This window comes from Periplaneta americana, chromosome 12 (genome assembly GCF_040183065.1).
Source record: "Periplaneta americana isolate PAMFEO1 chromosome 12, P.americana_PAMFEO1_priV1, whole genome shotgun sequence".
NCBI classification, from domain to species: Eukaryota; Metazoa; Arthropoda; class Insecta; order Blattodea; family Blattidae; genus Periplaneta; species Periplaneta americana.
Window position 1 is genome coordinate 51,566,023 of NC_091128.1, and position 15,202 is coordinate 51,581,224.

General features: G+C 36.2%; 1 protein-coding gene across 1 annotated transcript in view; it reads left to right on the plus strand.

Annotated features, from left to right (window-relative positions):
* The window catches only part of LOC138710422 (uncharacterized), a 77,270-nt gene that overhangs the window by 46,287 nt on the left and 15,781 nt on the right, over positions 1 to 15,202 (plus strand). The window contains exons 4-5 of the mRNA XM_069841308.1: positions 7,208 to 7,559; positions 13,389 to 13,493. Of these exons, the coding sequence (XP_069697409.1) occupies positions 7,208 to 7,559; positions 13,389 to 13,493 (457 nt within the window). The remainder of the gene's footprint in view (positions 1 to 7,207; positions 7,560 to 13,388; positions 13,494 to 15,202) is intronic.

The following is a 15,202-nucleotide window of genomic DNA, read 5'->3' on the forward strand; positions in this document are numbered from 1 at the left end:
TCCTGCCCATCTCAAACGTCTGGATTTTATGTTCCTAATTATGTCATGTGAAGTATACAATGCGTGCAGCTCTGCGTTGTGTAACTTTCTCCATTCTCCTGTAACTTCATCCCGCTTAGCCCCAAATATTTTCCTAAGAACCTTATTCTCAAACACCCTTAATCTCTGTTCCTCTCTCAAAGTGAGAATCCAAGTTTCACAACCATACAGAACAACCGGTAATATAACTGTTTTATAAATTCTAACTTTCAGACTTTTTGACAGAAGACTAGATGACAAAAGCTTCTCAACCGAATAATAACAGGTATTTCCCATATTTATTCTGCGTTTAATTTCCTCCCGAGTGTCATTTATATTTGTTACTGTTGCTCCAAGATATTTGAATTTGTCCACCTCTTCGAAGGATAAATCTCCAATTTTTATAGTTCCATTTCGTACAATATTCTGGTCACGAGACATAATCATATAATCAACATAATAATAATAATAATAATAATAATAATAATAATAATAATAATAATAATAATAATAATGTTCATTTTCATCACTGTCCAGAGTAAGACTTTCTTCAACTGCTTCCGATTCATAATTCTTTAATAAGTAGTATATATCATCAGCAATTTCAAGTTCCTTTCGCGACATTTCACAGTCTGTCTCCTTATAACCCTCTTCTTTTAGTTTATCCAGAACTTTAATCACTGGTTTCATCTTCTTTAGCTCACTGTACATAACATTACACAAACTGCAAGGTAGGCTATAACAACAGTCTAGTATATACAGTCATGAAGCTCAATACGTAGTAAATATGCATCCGTAGATAGTTGCTAATCACTAGGATCGCTACTATCGCCTCATTACAGACAATGCGAAATAGTATCTGCACAGTCTATTGTTCCTAGCACCCTCACAACTCAAGCTTCGTGATTGTATATACTAGACTGTGCTATAACTGACAGCGCATCTAGAGAAGCACTGTCTTCCCTCTCGCATCTAGTATTGCAGCATGGTGTACGTGTTTGCAATCTAGCCTAAGTAGCTCATGTCAACTTGCATCTTGATTGGTCGTGATCTCTGGTGTTCATTGTGTTCGAGTTATAAAACTTACGTATTTTGGATTAGTTTTAATGCTTAATCGAACGGTAATAAAGACATTTGTTTTGTTTCTTATCCCACCTGAAGTATTACTTGTCAGTCATTTCCAGACCATGGTTCCTTATCTCAAATTGATACATGTTCCCTTCGCCATCATCCCTGAAAGTTTGTAATACCACCTCGGAAACACTCTGGATATCACGTCCTCCTAGATACCTACATTGCCGATTGCATGCATGTGCATCCAGAAGCCGTGATCAGAATAATCGTCGATATGGATTTAGCACCTCATCTTGTGTATTCGCAATATCTGGAAAACGAAGATAGAAGAGTGAGAGATAGGGGCGATCCCTTTCAAGATTTAGATGATTCTGCATTTCAAAAACGATTTCGATTACGAAAAGATATTGTGATTTCGCTGTTAAAATTAATAGGTGAAAAACGTGAGTTTTCTACTCAGAGGAACAGACCTATTTCCCCGAGAAATCGCGTTCCAACCGCTCTTTGGTTTTATGCAATAGGATCCTTCCTTCAAGTGATCGGCGACGTTAATAATGTTGACAAAGCAACTGTGTGCCGCATAATACAGTATGTCCGCAGAAGCATTCCGGTGTTATAAACTGCTATAATTCTGTCACTATGAGTTTTACGAAATTCATACCGGTGTCATTAGAAAAAACAGCTCAAAGAATTTCAGGAAATGCGTAATTGATCATTGTTGACCGAAACAACAGATGGTAGCACAAGAAAGGGAACAATTGAAGCAACAGTTATCTGTGTTTGTCGAATGCACATCATCATACTTACGAAAAGGCACTTTTCAGTGCCAATAATTTATTTTGTGTGCACAACGTTGGAATTTTGGAGTAAAGGGAAAGGAAGGTATCCGTGTTCTGAAATTTATCCAAACCCAGCACTTCAATACATGTAGGTAGGCATACAGCTGTGACTTCGAATGCTTGTAGGCCTACAATATGCATTATACTAATTTTATTGTAGCTGTGTAGTGACGAAGTAAGCCTATCCTCTAACTGTAAAGCTACAACATCAGTTCTACAATCCTAAAGGAAAATAAATACATACTTATATACAAATAAATATAAATTAATAACTTAGCAGGAAGATGACCGAATTATTCTGCAATTTTTCGCTGAGTTGCGTCCTTTTCTTTTAGTGAAACGCCGTCCGTCTTATTTTCTATAAATGTGTATATTTCTCTACAAGCTCGATGAGCATTTCCACTTCAGAAACAAGTGTTGATTATTATCAACAGTAATCTCACTAGAGGTTTTGATTTTATCGATAAATCTGCGAGTGGAACACGTACACGAAATTGGCTTACGAAAATACAATTGTCTTCAAATGTATTATTGTACCATCTCAACATTACGCCAGATGGCAGTAGTGTTTTATGATTATATTTTCTTGTTATCAGTTGTGCCAACTATGGAATCTTCATTGAACTCTGTGGACGGTTACTAGCAACGAGTTAAATACTAGTATCTAACTCGTTGGTTACTAGTCAAGAAGGCTTTGTTGATTCAGTTTCATTTTTATTAAAACATTTGCATTCCACTTCAATCATCCGGATCCCAGTAATCAACGTCACTTGACAGATGATTTTCAATAAATCTTAGTATTAAACAATTTCTGATACATGACTATCCATAATAATATATAGCAGAAGCTATAACAAACATAACCTAAATAATATAAACAAGTGTTAGAAAAGTTTTAATTATAGATGATGAAATAAACAAGAAACGTTTTAATTAACGATGATGAAATAAAAAATAAACATGAATAATTTTAAAAGAAACAATTATTGAAAGTACAATTTTCAAATTTGAATGTTTTAGTGGTTGGTGGTTCAGTTGATATTATATTGGACGTGTGCGTGAAAGAAGTGAACTCGTTGATGTACATGGTGTATCCCTCAACTTATTCAGGATTTCCGAATGGTGCTCTTCATATATGACCAGTGATCTTTATTAATTCTTGTTCTTGAATGCCCATGCGAGTCATATTTGAAAGTGCTGTGGATCGACTGGATTGGTTTGTAATTTTCTGTTTTTTTTTCTTTTTTTTTTTTTGACGTCCAGACCAGTGCAGTTTGAAATGTTGGCAAACAAAGAAACAAATGCTAGGGTAGTGATAAAAATAAACATATGCTAGCGACGCGATAAAATTAAACAAATGCTAGGGACGCAATAAAATTGTGCGATAAGCAGCCATGATTGGTTGAAAGACGTCCTTTCGTATCGTTTTATTGGTCAAAAGTAGTGTGACGTAGTAAAAGTGTAATAGTCAACAGTAATCTCACTAGACGTTTTGATTTATCTAGAGAAAATCAAAATTCGAGTGGGATTTAATTGACTATTACACGATTAGAAGAAAGTATATAAAGATTAGAAGTAACGAAGTACTCCAATACAATAAAATATTAATTAACTTACGAAAATACATCTGTCTTCAAATGTATTATTGTACCATCTCAACATTACAAATATTACGCTAGATGCATGCTAGATGGCAGTAGTGAGCAATGCCTTCTCGTCGAGAAGTTCTCGATCTATTATACACGATGGCAATGTTACTAGTCAAGAAGGCTTTGTTGATTCAGTTTCATTTTTATTAAGACAGTTGCATTACACTTCAATTATCCGAATCCCAGTAATCAACGTCACTTGATAGATGATTTTCAATAAATCTTAATATTAAACAATCTCTGATACGTGACTATCCATAATATCATATAGCAGAAGCTATAACATAACCTAACTAATATACACAAGTGTTAGAAAAGTTTTAATTAACGACGATGACATAAAAAATAAACATGAATAATTTTAAAAGGAATAATTATTGAATGTACAATTTTCAAATTTGAATGTGGTTGGTGGTTCAATTGATGTTATATTGGACGTATGCGTAAAAGAAGTGAAACTCGTTGATTTAGGCCTACATGGTGTATTCAACTTATACAGGATTTCTGAATGAATAATTTTAAAAGGAATAATTATTGAATGTACAATTTTCAAATTTGAATGTGGTTGGTGGTTCAATTGATATTATATTGGACGTGTGCGTAATAGAAGTGGAACTCGTTGATTTAGGCCTACATGGTGTATTCAACTTATTCAGGATTTCCGAATGGTGCTCTTCATTTATTTGTAAATGGATTTCAGAAGATGCATAGGTATGATCAGTGATTTTTATTAATTCTTGTTCTTGAATGCCAATGCGAGTCATATTTGAAACTGCTGTGCATCGACTGGAGTGGTTTGTAATTTTATATATATATATATATATATTTTTTTTTTGACGTCCAGACCAGCGCAGTTTCAAACATAGACTTACTAAATAACCGCTAGACCGCTCACTGGCGCTAGTGTTATGCTCCCAAATTGAACAGCCATTTGTTTGGTTGAGCTGAATAAGTATGGTTCGTTCGTGTGCTGTTTTTAATTGCAGCAATGCACACAGATGTAAAGATAAAGAAGGAAGGAATGTTACATTTCACTGATTAGTTAATCTTTAATTTCTACAACATTTTTGGCCCGTATTATGTTACAGAAGACAAACTATTGTACTTATACGACTGTTTGTGCTTCAGGTTTCCTCTGAGTAAAGATTCCCTTAACCGAAAATGGATAGGTGCAATCCGCAGAGAGAATTTCTACACTACAATGAATCATTCAGTGTTTCAACTCATTTCGAAGATAGTTGTTACCTCTTAAACTACGTTATTACCGTATACATTGTTATTGTCCTTCATCCACTCCATATCCCTCCCTTTCTTCAAACAGCTGTTGCTTCAGTGCATACATGAATAATAAAATTATTCACCGAATTCGAAGATACAGAATTAATAATAATAATAATAATAATAATAATAATAATAATAATAATAATAATAATCCGTGGCGCTACAGTCCGTGAAGGGCCCAGACCAACCAGCCTGCTGCTGGCCTCACGCCCACATGCCGAAGCAGAGGTGGACGATCATCCAACCAGAATGGAGATATCGTGTGGTTAGCACGATGATCCCCCCCCCCCCAGCCTTTACAGCTGGCTTTCGCAACCGGATTTTGATACCTACCGTAGCTCCCCAAGTGCATCACGATTCTGGGTGGGCACCGGTCCCATATACTGGCCGAAATTTCATGACAAAATTTCTTCCCCCATGAGGACTCGAACCAGCGCGCATTCCGTAACGCGAGTCCTAGGCAGCATGCCTTAGACCATGACGCCACGGCGCGGGACGGTACAAATAGATCCTGTTTAAAAAAAAGTATATAAACAAATTTCAGAGCCTAAAAGCTGAAACATGTTCATTAATACTGCATATACCATCCACTCATTAAGTAATGGCATAGCACATTTCAAATTCATCTCCCAGAACAAGTATTAGGCCACATAGCCTGTTAGAGGAATTTTCACACCATCGTTCCTTTGGACGACTCAACAGAAAATGTATAAACTACAAAAAGTTAATTTTTTAATATGCCTGATTGAAAGTAACTCTTGTCTTAGTTACAGATTAATGAAACAGTTTTTTATGCTGCTGCTACTGCTACTACTACTACTACTACTACTACTACTACTACTAATAATAATAATAATAATAATAATAATAATAATAATAATAATAATGCTTTTTGATTTTATACAACAGTTTAACCTACAGATTAAATTAAAAGGTAGACATTATTAACCTTGGTTATGAATATTCACATTCGGAGTTCCTATGAAAATCTGCAAGCCTGACAGCCTAATTGAATCCCGATAAAGCGGATCGAGATTGATAAAAATCCCGATTTGAGGGATAATAGCCTAGAACGTAATTTAAACAAGTTAGTCTGCATTTCCTATTATCCGATATTTTTATTTATATATTGACTCAGATGGTTACATTGTAAACATAGAGGTAACCCGTGGAAATTTAGTAAGTCTGTGAGGTAATCCAGCTATTTGCCGTAAGTCAACTCTATTCGCAAGATAATAGTTCCCTAGTTCTACCGCATTGTTGATTAATCCGTTTCGGTACCTAGTTGCTGTTCTCGCAAATAATCAACATTGTGTATTTTAAGTGCGTTGAGTGCCATAACAAAAGAGCGTTTTGATATCGTATTTTACACTAATAACAGACACATATAATTGCTGCGTTTTGTAGTGCAGTGAACTATGTTTAAACATGGACTCATCGTCAGATGTACTGTTGCAGTACCGGTTCCGAAAAAGAAAAGTTGCAAAGTTAATTTAGTAGCAAATGATTAAAACATATTCGTGGTTAATAAAAGAAAAAAACGATTAGCCTGTAGTATTCACTGTACTGTGTGTCTTTCGTATTTTAGTGTTTCTCAGGGAGGCGAATATTACATTAAAAGCACGCGAATACTACTTTGCAGAAAACAACTATAAATCTTATGATAAAGTGATGATATCCCGATTTCCCTCGCAGAAAACCTAGTAACTCTGCTGACAGCAGACACACGTTATTAAAGGTATCTCGCAAAGGAAGTATTGTTCCTGTAAACAAAAACATTTAGCTTTCGGATACGCAATACAACACGTATTCAAATATCGGTTTCGAAATCCCGCGCGTTTTCTAACAAACAAATGGCGGCTTTCTGCTGCTTCAATTTGGGAACATATTTCTCAGTTCTCCGCTACGGCGTGGTAGGGGCTCGGTTTCAAATGTTGGCAAACAAAGAAACAAATGCTAGGGACGCGATAAAATTAAACAAATGCTAGGGACGCGATAAAATTGTGCGATAAGCAGCCATGATTGGTTGAAATACGTCCTTTCGTACCGTTTTATTGGTCAAGAGTAGTATGACGTAGTAAGAGTGTAATAGTCAGTTTAAAATATCAAGTTACTTTTAGTGACAATAGAGATATAGTGCACTGTTATTAGGAGCGACATTGGCTTTCTTCCCCGGCTACAAGTGAGGTATATAGCGCAGGCACGGAACGGATACTGACGGCCCCGGAAGCTACTAACCGCTTTATACATGATTGTAAATTCAGTAGTGAGCAACGTTCGAGTATCCTGAAGAAGCGACAATATACTTTGGGCAATGCAATATAAGATTCAGTTGTTGTGCATCAGGAAGATCATCGCAGAGCTGGGGTCCCACATGTCGATGCCGCAGTTCGTGGGGCTGGTGTCGCCCCATACGTGCGACCGAGGCTCCATACTGCGCAAGGTGATGGGCGAGGAGCAGGTGTCATTCCGCGACACCGTGGAGCGCATGTTTGCGGCGCGCAACACGGACGTGGGCGACCTGCTAGCGCGCGAGCAGGCGCAGCTCAAGGATCGGTACGACATGTGGCAACAACGCATGCTGAGCCGCCAGGCCCAGTGCGAAGCCCTGCTGCGCGAGGTGATGCCTGACTTCGACTGGAACAAATTCAACAACGATCCCTTCTACCTCGACAAGATCTTCTCCGGCGTCAGCCAGGTACTGTACCATACGATGTAAATCATATCTAGGGCTCTAGGCTTATACTCAGTGAGGGAAGTGAGGCGGTATGCGCCGGTATGGAATACCGCCACTGGTTTCTATGACCAGTAAACATACCGTTAGTGTAAAATGACATACCGTTACTGAAAAAATGTGATCCGTTTATACATTTCTTCACAGCAAAGAGTACTACATGTTTGCTTCGTAAATCTAAACCACAGCCTTCTGGACCTGTATTCAACGTGTATTTAAACACGTTTATTTGATAAGTCAACTCCTGGAATGCTTATAAAGGTAGTATTTCAAGTATAGAAAACTGCGATCTGTAGCTTGAGGTGGCCATTGTTGCCAACTCAGTGACTGTGTCATTTTTGTTGTTGTTGCACTTTTTATTAATAATTAGGTAAGGCACTTTGAAGCTTTAACATTATTTTAAATGTTAAGTCTCAGTGGACATTGCAAAACTCAAAACAATGTAGTAAATCACTGAAGTAACTTGAAATTATGTTATTAACAGGGTGCTAAATTAAGATTTCTGATGAGGGTGAGATAGAATCCTAGATAGAGAATACCATACATAAAATTATTATTATCCTCATTCGATACGGCTCAACTCTTGGTCGCATTGAGTTGCTTGTCTTGCATCTTACTCATAATAATACTGTAATTATATCCATGAGCAGGTTTAAGATAAGATGTGTAATTCCTGAGTTATTGATTGTTGTCAGCTTTCCGGTGATGATAATGCATCAATATTATTTTCTTTGCTTACTTTATACTTTATAAAGTATATTCGTATTGAAACAATAAAATTATATTTTGTGAGAGGCGGTAGAAGTTACCCCTGGCAGGGATGTTAATATGAATTTTTGAGAGGGGGATAACTTTCCAACAGGGGGGAAATACCCCAGCCCCGCTTTAATTCGCACCCAGATTATTAAGAAATTTAATGTGTTGCATAATGTTCGAAGATTCGCGTTACTGACTGCACGAAACAATTTATTGTATACCTACATCATGTATGTGTATTGTGAAGGAGGCGGTATGACTTTTTTAAATCGAAGTATGCCAGGGGAAAATTTTCGGATAGCATACCGCCTCTGATTTTTTCCCCACTTCCCTCACTGCCTATACTTCATTGTACATAATTATACTAAAGTGTCTTTATCACAGGATACAGGATAATGTTGCCTTTAGCCAGCACTTCGATATTGAAAGAAAACATACCGTATTTTAAACCTATTCCTTCGATAGTGAATGTGAATGTAAATATTGTTCACGTGAAATAGCTCATCATGTGAACCACACCAACCGAGCTTCCCCTCCTGTAGGAGGCCCTAGCCCTTCATGGGACACAGTGGCTTCATTCATTCATTCATTCATTCATTCATTCATTCATTCATTCATTCATTCATTCATTCATTCATTCATTCATTCATTCGAAAAGAAAATTCTCTCCCCTCTCCCCACAGTTTAGTTTACTTTTGAGTCCAATATTGTAGTTAAATTTTAAAAATAATTTACGAATGTTTTTGGTGTGTGGACTATGTACTTACATTATTTTATATGACCGCCAGGATGGTCTAGTGGCTAGAGTGTTGGTCTTGCAATCCTGTGGACCCGGGCTTTATCCCCTGTGTACCCCCGATTTATAACTTGTATTGAACAAGTCCGTGATCCAGATAACGCAGGAGGTTTCTCCGGGAGCTCCGGTCTCCCTGTGGCATCCCAACAAATCTCCGTCAGCTCATCGCAGGTGTAGCGTAGACCAGCCTCTTATGGCGCAGCCTGGGCAACGACTCTATTCGTAAATTGGTCTACACAGCTGGCTTCATATGGGTGAATGACAAATACCCACCATTAACTAAAAAGTCAATATGTTACATTAATGATCTAATTTAAGGTGAACATCGAACTCCAAAATTTCTCAATATCCTAGGAGTACAAATCGCAAGATACGAATGTGTGTTTAATTAATCGTTATAAAACAGAAGAGAAACTTTCATTAGTGAATTCGAAGTATTTGTTTTGGAAATGGGGAGAAAGGAATTGAATGATTTGTATTTTTGAATACTCAGGAACAAGTTTGCGCTCTCCGAGCCGGCTCACAGCTCATGAGCGGAATGCAGGTATTATACTTGTTCTTTTCGAAAGATGGGACATGACCACTGCCATCGTGATCTAATACAGGCCGTAAGGCAGACCACGTGACTCGCTTAACAGCTGATCGCGAAAGGCGGTCTTTCAACCATATGAATTAGTTGCAGTGCATAAAGAATAACATATATTTCTCTGAAATGCAGTGTAATTGCGTCAGTAAAATTTTAAACAGTGATTGTGAGACACTTGAGACACAATTTACTTGCAATTTAAGGTATAATATTATTTTTGGTGTGAAAATTACGTTGTTGCAGGCAAAGTTCGTATGTGTAATACCTGCCTTTATTTCGATTAAATATTGCGTCCTTATGTGGTTAAGTGAAATTTTGGTCTTATAAACAGTAGGCTAAATATGTGTAATAATATATACGTGAAAGTGAAACATTGACTGACATGTGAAGTAAGTTGTGATTAGGCCTAAGTGCAGCGTTACCGATGTTACTCTTGTCTAATCCATTATTGCTAGTTTACCGTATTTGTCTTATTAAATTTAAATTATTGCGCCCTTTTTATTTGTGAATAACCTACATTATACGAGTCAATAATACGACGTTTGATAATATACACAATTTGAACTAAAAACGAGATACATATAGTATATTACGAAAAATTATACCCTATAGTTTTCATTACTGTTACAGTATCTAGAATTGTAATTAGTTGAAATAAAGCACTCATGCTTCATTACGAAATTCTTGCACATTCATTTATGCACGTTTCAACAATTTTCAGTTGCATCGCACGCATATTTTAATGTGTTGAAGTTATAGGTTATGTTTATTCTATCAGTAATATTCGCAATTATGCATTATAATTAAGCATAACTCTACGTATAACTTATAAATGCAATTTGTCTACACTTCAATTGTATTTATTCGTTTCAGACGGTACTCCAGTCTGAAGTCTGATTAGTTTAATATGTTACTAGGGCTAAACTAGCGCTGAGGTAGTTCCCTTCGTATTCATACATCTTGCATATACAAATTAGTTCGGTTCGTTCAGGATTTTAATATGCCTTGCTTATACGATCAAATGCATCTCCACAAAAAATAAATTCAACTGTTTTCAGTTCAGAAATTACCGGAACTATACCTCAGCGCTACTAAGTAATATAACGTATGTACATTTCATAGGAGGGACTGTGGTGAATTTTCTACCTATAAGTAAGGACGGTAACCGTGTTCTGAAGTTTATCCTAAAAATGTATTCTTCTTTATTAAATCTCAAAACAGTTTTCGTTCTCAACTCTAGCCTAAAATGTTGACGCAGATAGGTTATGTTAACATGGTAAATTCTCTTCACATAAAAATAACACAGTTTTATTTATTATTCCTGCCACATTATGCAACACATAAATGGAACTTATGCACATATTACATTGAATAAAAATTTAATTGTATTATTTATTTGTTCCCTACTATACTGGGTTGTAATGAATTGTATTTATGTAATCTACCAGATTAACACACAACTGTACATACACTAATTTCATAGGAGGGACTGTGGTAAATTTTGTACCTACAAGTAAGGAACGTAGATGTGCTAAATTAAAATCACAATATAAACAATTCTTCTTTATTAAATCTCAAAATAGCTTCCATTCCAAACTTAAAATGTTGATGCAACCAGGTTATGTTAACATGTAAAACTCCGTTCACATTAAAATAACATAGTTTTGTAATTATTTCTGCAACATATTATGCTATAAGAAGTGTGAAGGGGTCTTATACACACATTACACTAAATAAAATTGAGCGCCGACACGCTATAAAGTAATATATTTCACTCAGCTCCGTATACTCAAATAGAAAAGCCCGACTCATCGAGTGACGTCACACAACCTGCATTATGGCCTGGTCTAGATCACGATGGCAGTGGACATGACAGTTAAGCGGCCGAGCTTGGAACTACATGTTGCCAATATGGACTACCATGCTGCCAGCTGCTGGAAGCTAGCAATTGATGTTAAGATGACTGACGTTAAAACATTCATTGACAATTGACGCGAATGTAAGAAAACAATACAAAAATCGACAGAGAATCAAAGATGAAACGCACCAATGCTAACATTGTGTGCACAATAAATGTCGCCAAGAGAGCTATTAAGCACTCGCCACGAAAGAATGGTAAGTTTGGCAACTCAACCGTTGTTACCATAGCAACAGGCCTGCCACGCTACATGACATTCAGTTATTTTTCCGATCGCAACGCTCCTGTCATGTCCCATCTCAAAAAAAAAAACGAGTATAGCTGCGCTTTGTATAAGGGTGGACTGGAAGAAGGGGTGATCTCGTACAAAATGTACACAAGGTGTTCATGAAATGAATTCCCGTTCAGTGTTTACAAAACTATCTTGGACTATTATTAATTAATAAAGAAATATTTATTTTACAGATATATTAGAAATTCTATAGCTACTTAAATGTACAATATCATTTTGTTATATTTTTATTTATCAGTACATGAAAACGAGGTTTTATACTGTTAGAAGCTGAAAGGAACAGTAGCCTACTGATCGTAATGAAACATCAGTTACAGATGTTCGATGTGTGCCTTTATTAAAGTTGATTATAGAAAACAGTTGCTCACAATTATAAATGTTGAGCCAAACATAGCAATCATTTTCACAGCCAGCCTGTGTAGTCGTGGATATTATTGCTAATGTTTAATCTTGTAGAACTCAACCAGACTAGTAGTATTATTCAAACGATCTTTAGCCCTTAGGTCACATTGAAGATCAATAAGTTCAAGCTGTAAATGTTAAATGTTATGTTTTATTTAACGACGCTCGCAACTGCCGAAGTTATATCAGCGTCGCCCGTGTGCCGAAATTTTGAGCCTGTCGCATTTAAGCACACTTAAATGTTATGTATGGCACTGTTTCAACTGGTGTTGAAGGAATTTATTATGATAACTTTAAACTTCTTTCCAATTAAGACAAGATCTTGGAACCTAGAATTAAATTGATTTTGAATTTCAGTTAATATTTGCACATATTCGTTTAACATGGCTTCATCACGGGCAGATTCTATCGTTCGAAAGTTACCTTCCCGAAATTGACTTACGAAAAGTGTAAGTTTACGACTGAAATCCCGTAATTTATTCAACACATCAACAATGAGCTGGCCTTTTCCCTGAAGAGAGATATTTATAAACTGTTGAAGATTAATAAATTCTAACGTACCCTACCTCATGTAATAATGCAATTTTCAACTCCTGAATCTTTTCACTGTGATCTTCACCAACAAAACCATCGTATCTCTATGTGTGGACTAGTAATGACGCATTATATTATGTTTTCCTCTTTCTTTCAAACTCTTGTGGCAGATAAGCATTGAGTCCAGCTGCTATAAAAAATAAGCATTCTCCCATGCAATATTGAAAGAATTTGCCTGATGATCACTTTTCCGTCTTTTAGATTTCTCCATTATGTAGCCGTAGATAGGCAAAGTGAAATAGCTCCTGATAATACACACTACACCAGATAGCTGCGTGGACTATCCTCTACCTATAGCAGGCGTACGTCATTCCGACGCAACTTTCCGGCGAGCTGCTTGGACGGCTCTCCCGCTCGATGAGCGCCGTTTGTGCAGGCCTGCTCTAGTAATATTTTCATTGATTTGTGTTATAATATGAAAAAAGTAATGCATTCTTCTTGTATTACAGAAAGAAGATGTTTCGGAAACACAAGCAGAAAAAAATTTCAAAGATTGGCGACATCAAATGCTAAATAAATTATCCTTTGTGAGAAATCAAACAAAAGATTTACAGGTGAGCCACATGAAATGAGGAAATACCTATCTTATTCTATTTCTACCATGGAAATAACACGCAGTAAAATCCAAAACGTTCCTATTTTAGAAGTACATGAAACTAATTTTAAAATCTCTTGATAAAGCGTCATCAATATCGTATTAAATTTAATACATGCATTCTGTTTGCATGTAATGACCACAATGTACAGTAGTGGCAAAAAAAAAAAAAAAAAACCGGACCGACCCTTGTAGCTGATTTCAGAGCTTTGTTCACTTCAGAGCACGATAGACTGGTAACTAAGACTTTCGTGGTTCGAATCCTGCCTGGGAAGGAAACTTTTTTTGTTCCTTATTCAAATTTATTCCCAATACTTTTCGATTGCAGCGATATTTTATTACTTAATTAACTTATTATTCCCAGAACATGAATTTTACATTTCCCCCCCAATATCACCCTTGAATGAAACTTTTTCCAACAGTGGAAATCCTTCATTCTTATTAATACGAGTATATTAAAAATTACAAACATAGCATTGCAAGGGACTGTAGATGAACTATTATGAAACAATATTATTGTGAGTTATTAATTCTCAAGGCGAGTGATGGCAACACCAAATGTTTAGATGAAGTTTGAGTGGATCTTTTAAAAGTACTGAACGAGAACTCTTAAATTTGAAGAGGGTAGTGGAGTTCATTATGTGTATCCCTGGAACAAATGCGTGTGTCGAAAGATTATTTTGTCGCATGAACGCTCTATGGACTGACGAGAAATAGAAATTGTCTGTAAAAACAGTAAAATCAATGCTTGTTTTAAAATGATTCTTCAGTGAAGATTATGTTACTTTTCATGACATGATTCTTCAAAATAAACAATAAATTGTTAAGTGGAATTCATCCTTCAGAGAAATATTACAAGGCCAAGGCGGATTGATTTATAAGAATATTGTCACGTGAGTAGAGTATTTTGTAGCTATTTCTGTAATAACTTAGTAAAAGCAATTTGAAGGCAATTTACATAAAGAACTTAAACGTAATGCAAATAAGTTCCCTAAGAATTTTGTTTACTATTTGTTTACTTACCCTTAGTTAGTAAAGTGTTTGTGTAGTAAACTTTACCACACACACACTTTGAAAGATTGGCATATTTGATGGGTGCGCACACTAAACACTCATTGATAACTGATAAGTGTACCGAATTTTTTTCCAATATGTCTGGGAACCCTAATCAAGGCAAACATGTCCGTGCAAGAAACCTACCTGACTGACAAATTATTATCCGAAAACGGTAATACAGTTCTCCGACTACACCATACATTCCGATCGGAACCCTATCGAATTGCTTTGGGGAGCTGTCAAGCAACGAGTTGGAGGCAAGAACACTACATTTAAACTGAAAAATATGGAAATACTGTGTCGTCAGAGGTTTGGATAAATCTGCCGTGTAGAATGTGAGAATGTATGTCGTCAAATTGAAGAAAATGGGCAGGATTATTATAAAAAGGACGGAATTGTCAAATAGACAGGAAAGATAAGAATACTCATTGACAGAGAGAAGGGTCTTGATAGAAACTGAAGAACTATTAGGGGATGATTATTTTTTTTTTTGGAGTATGTATGGTTCATCTGAAACAGTTAACTAAAATAAACATTGTACGTAGAGTACTGAAGTACTGAAACTTCTGTATAATATTTATTAGAATTTGTGCAACAATGCTATCCATACAG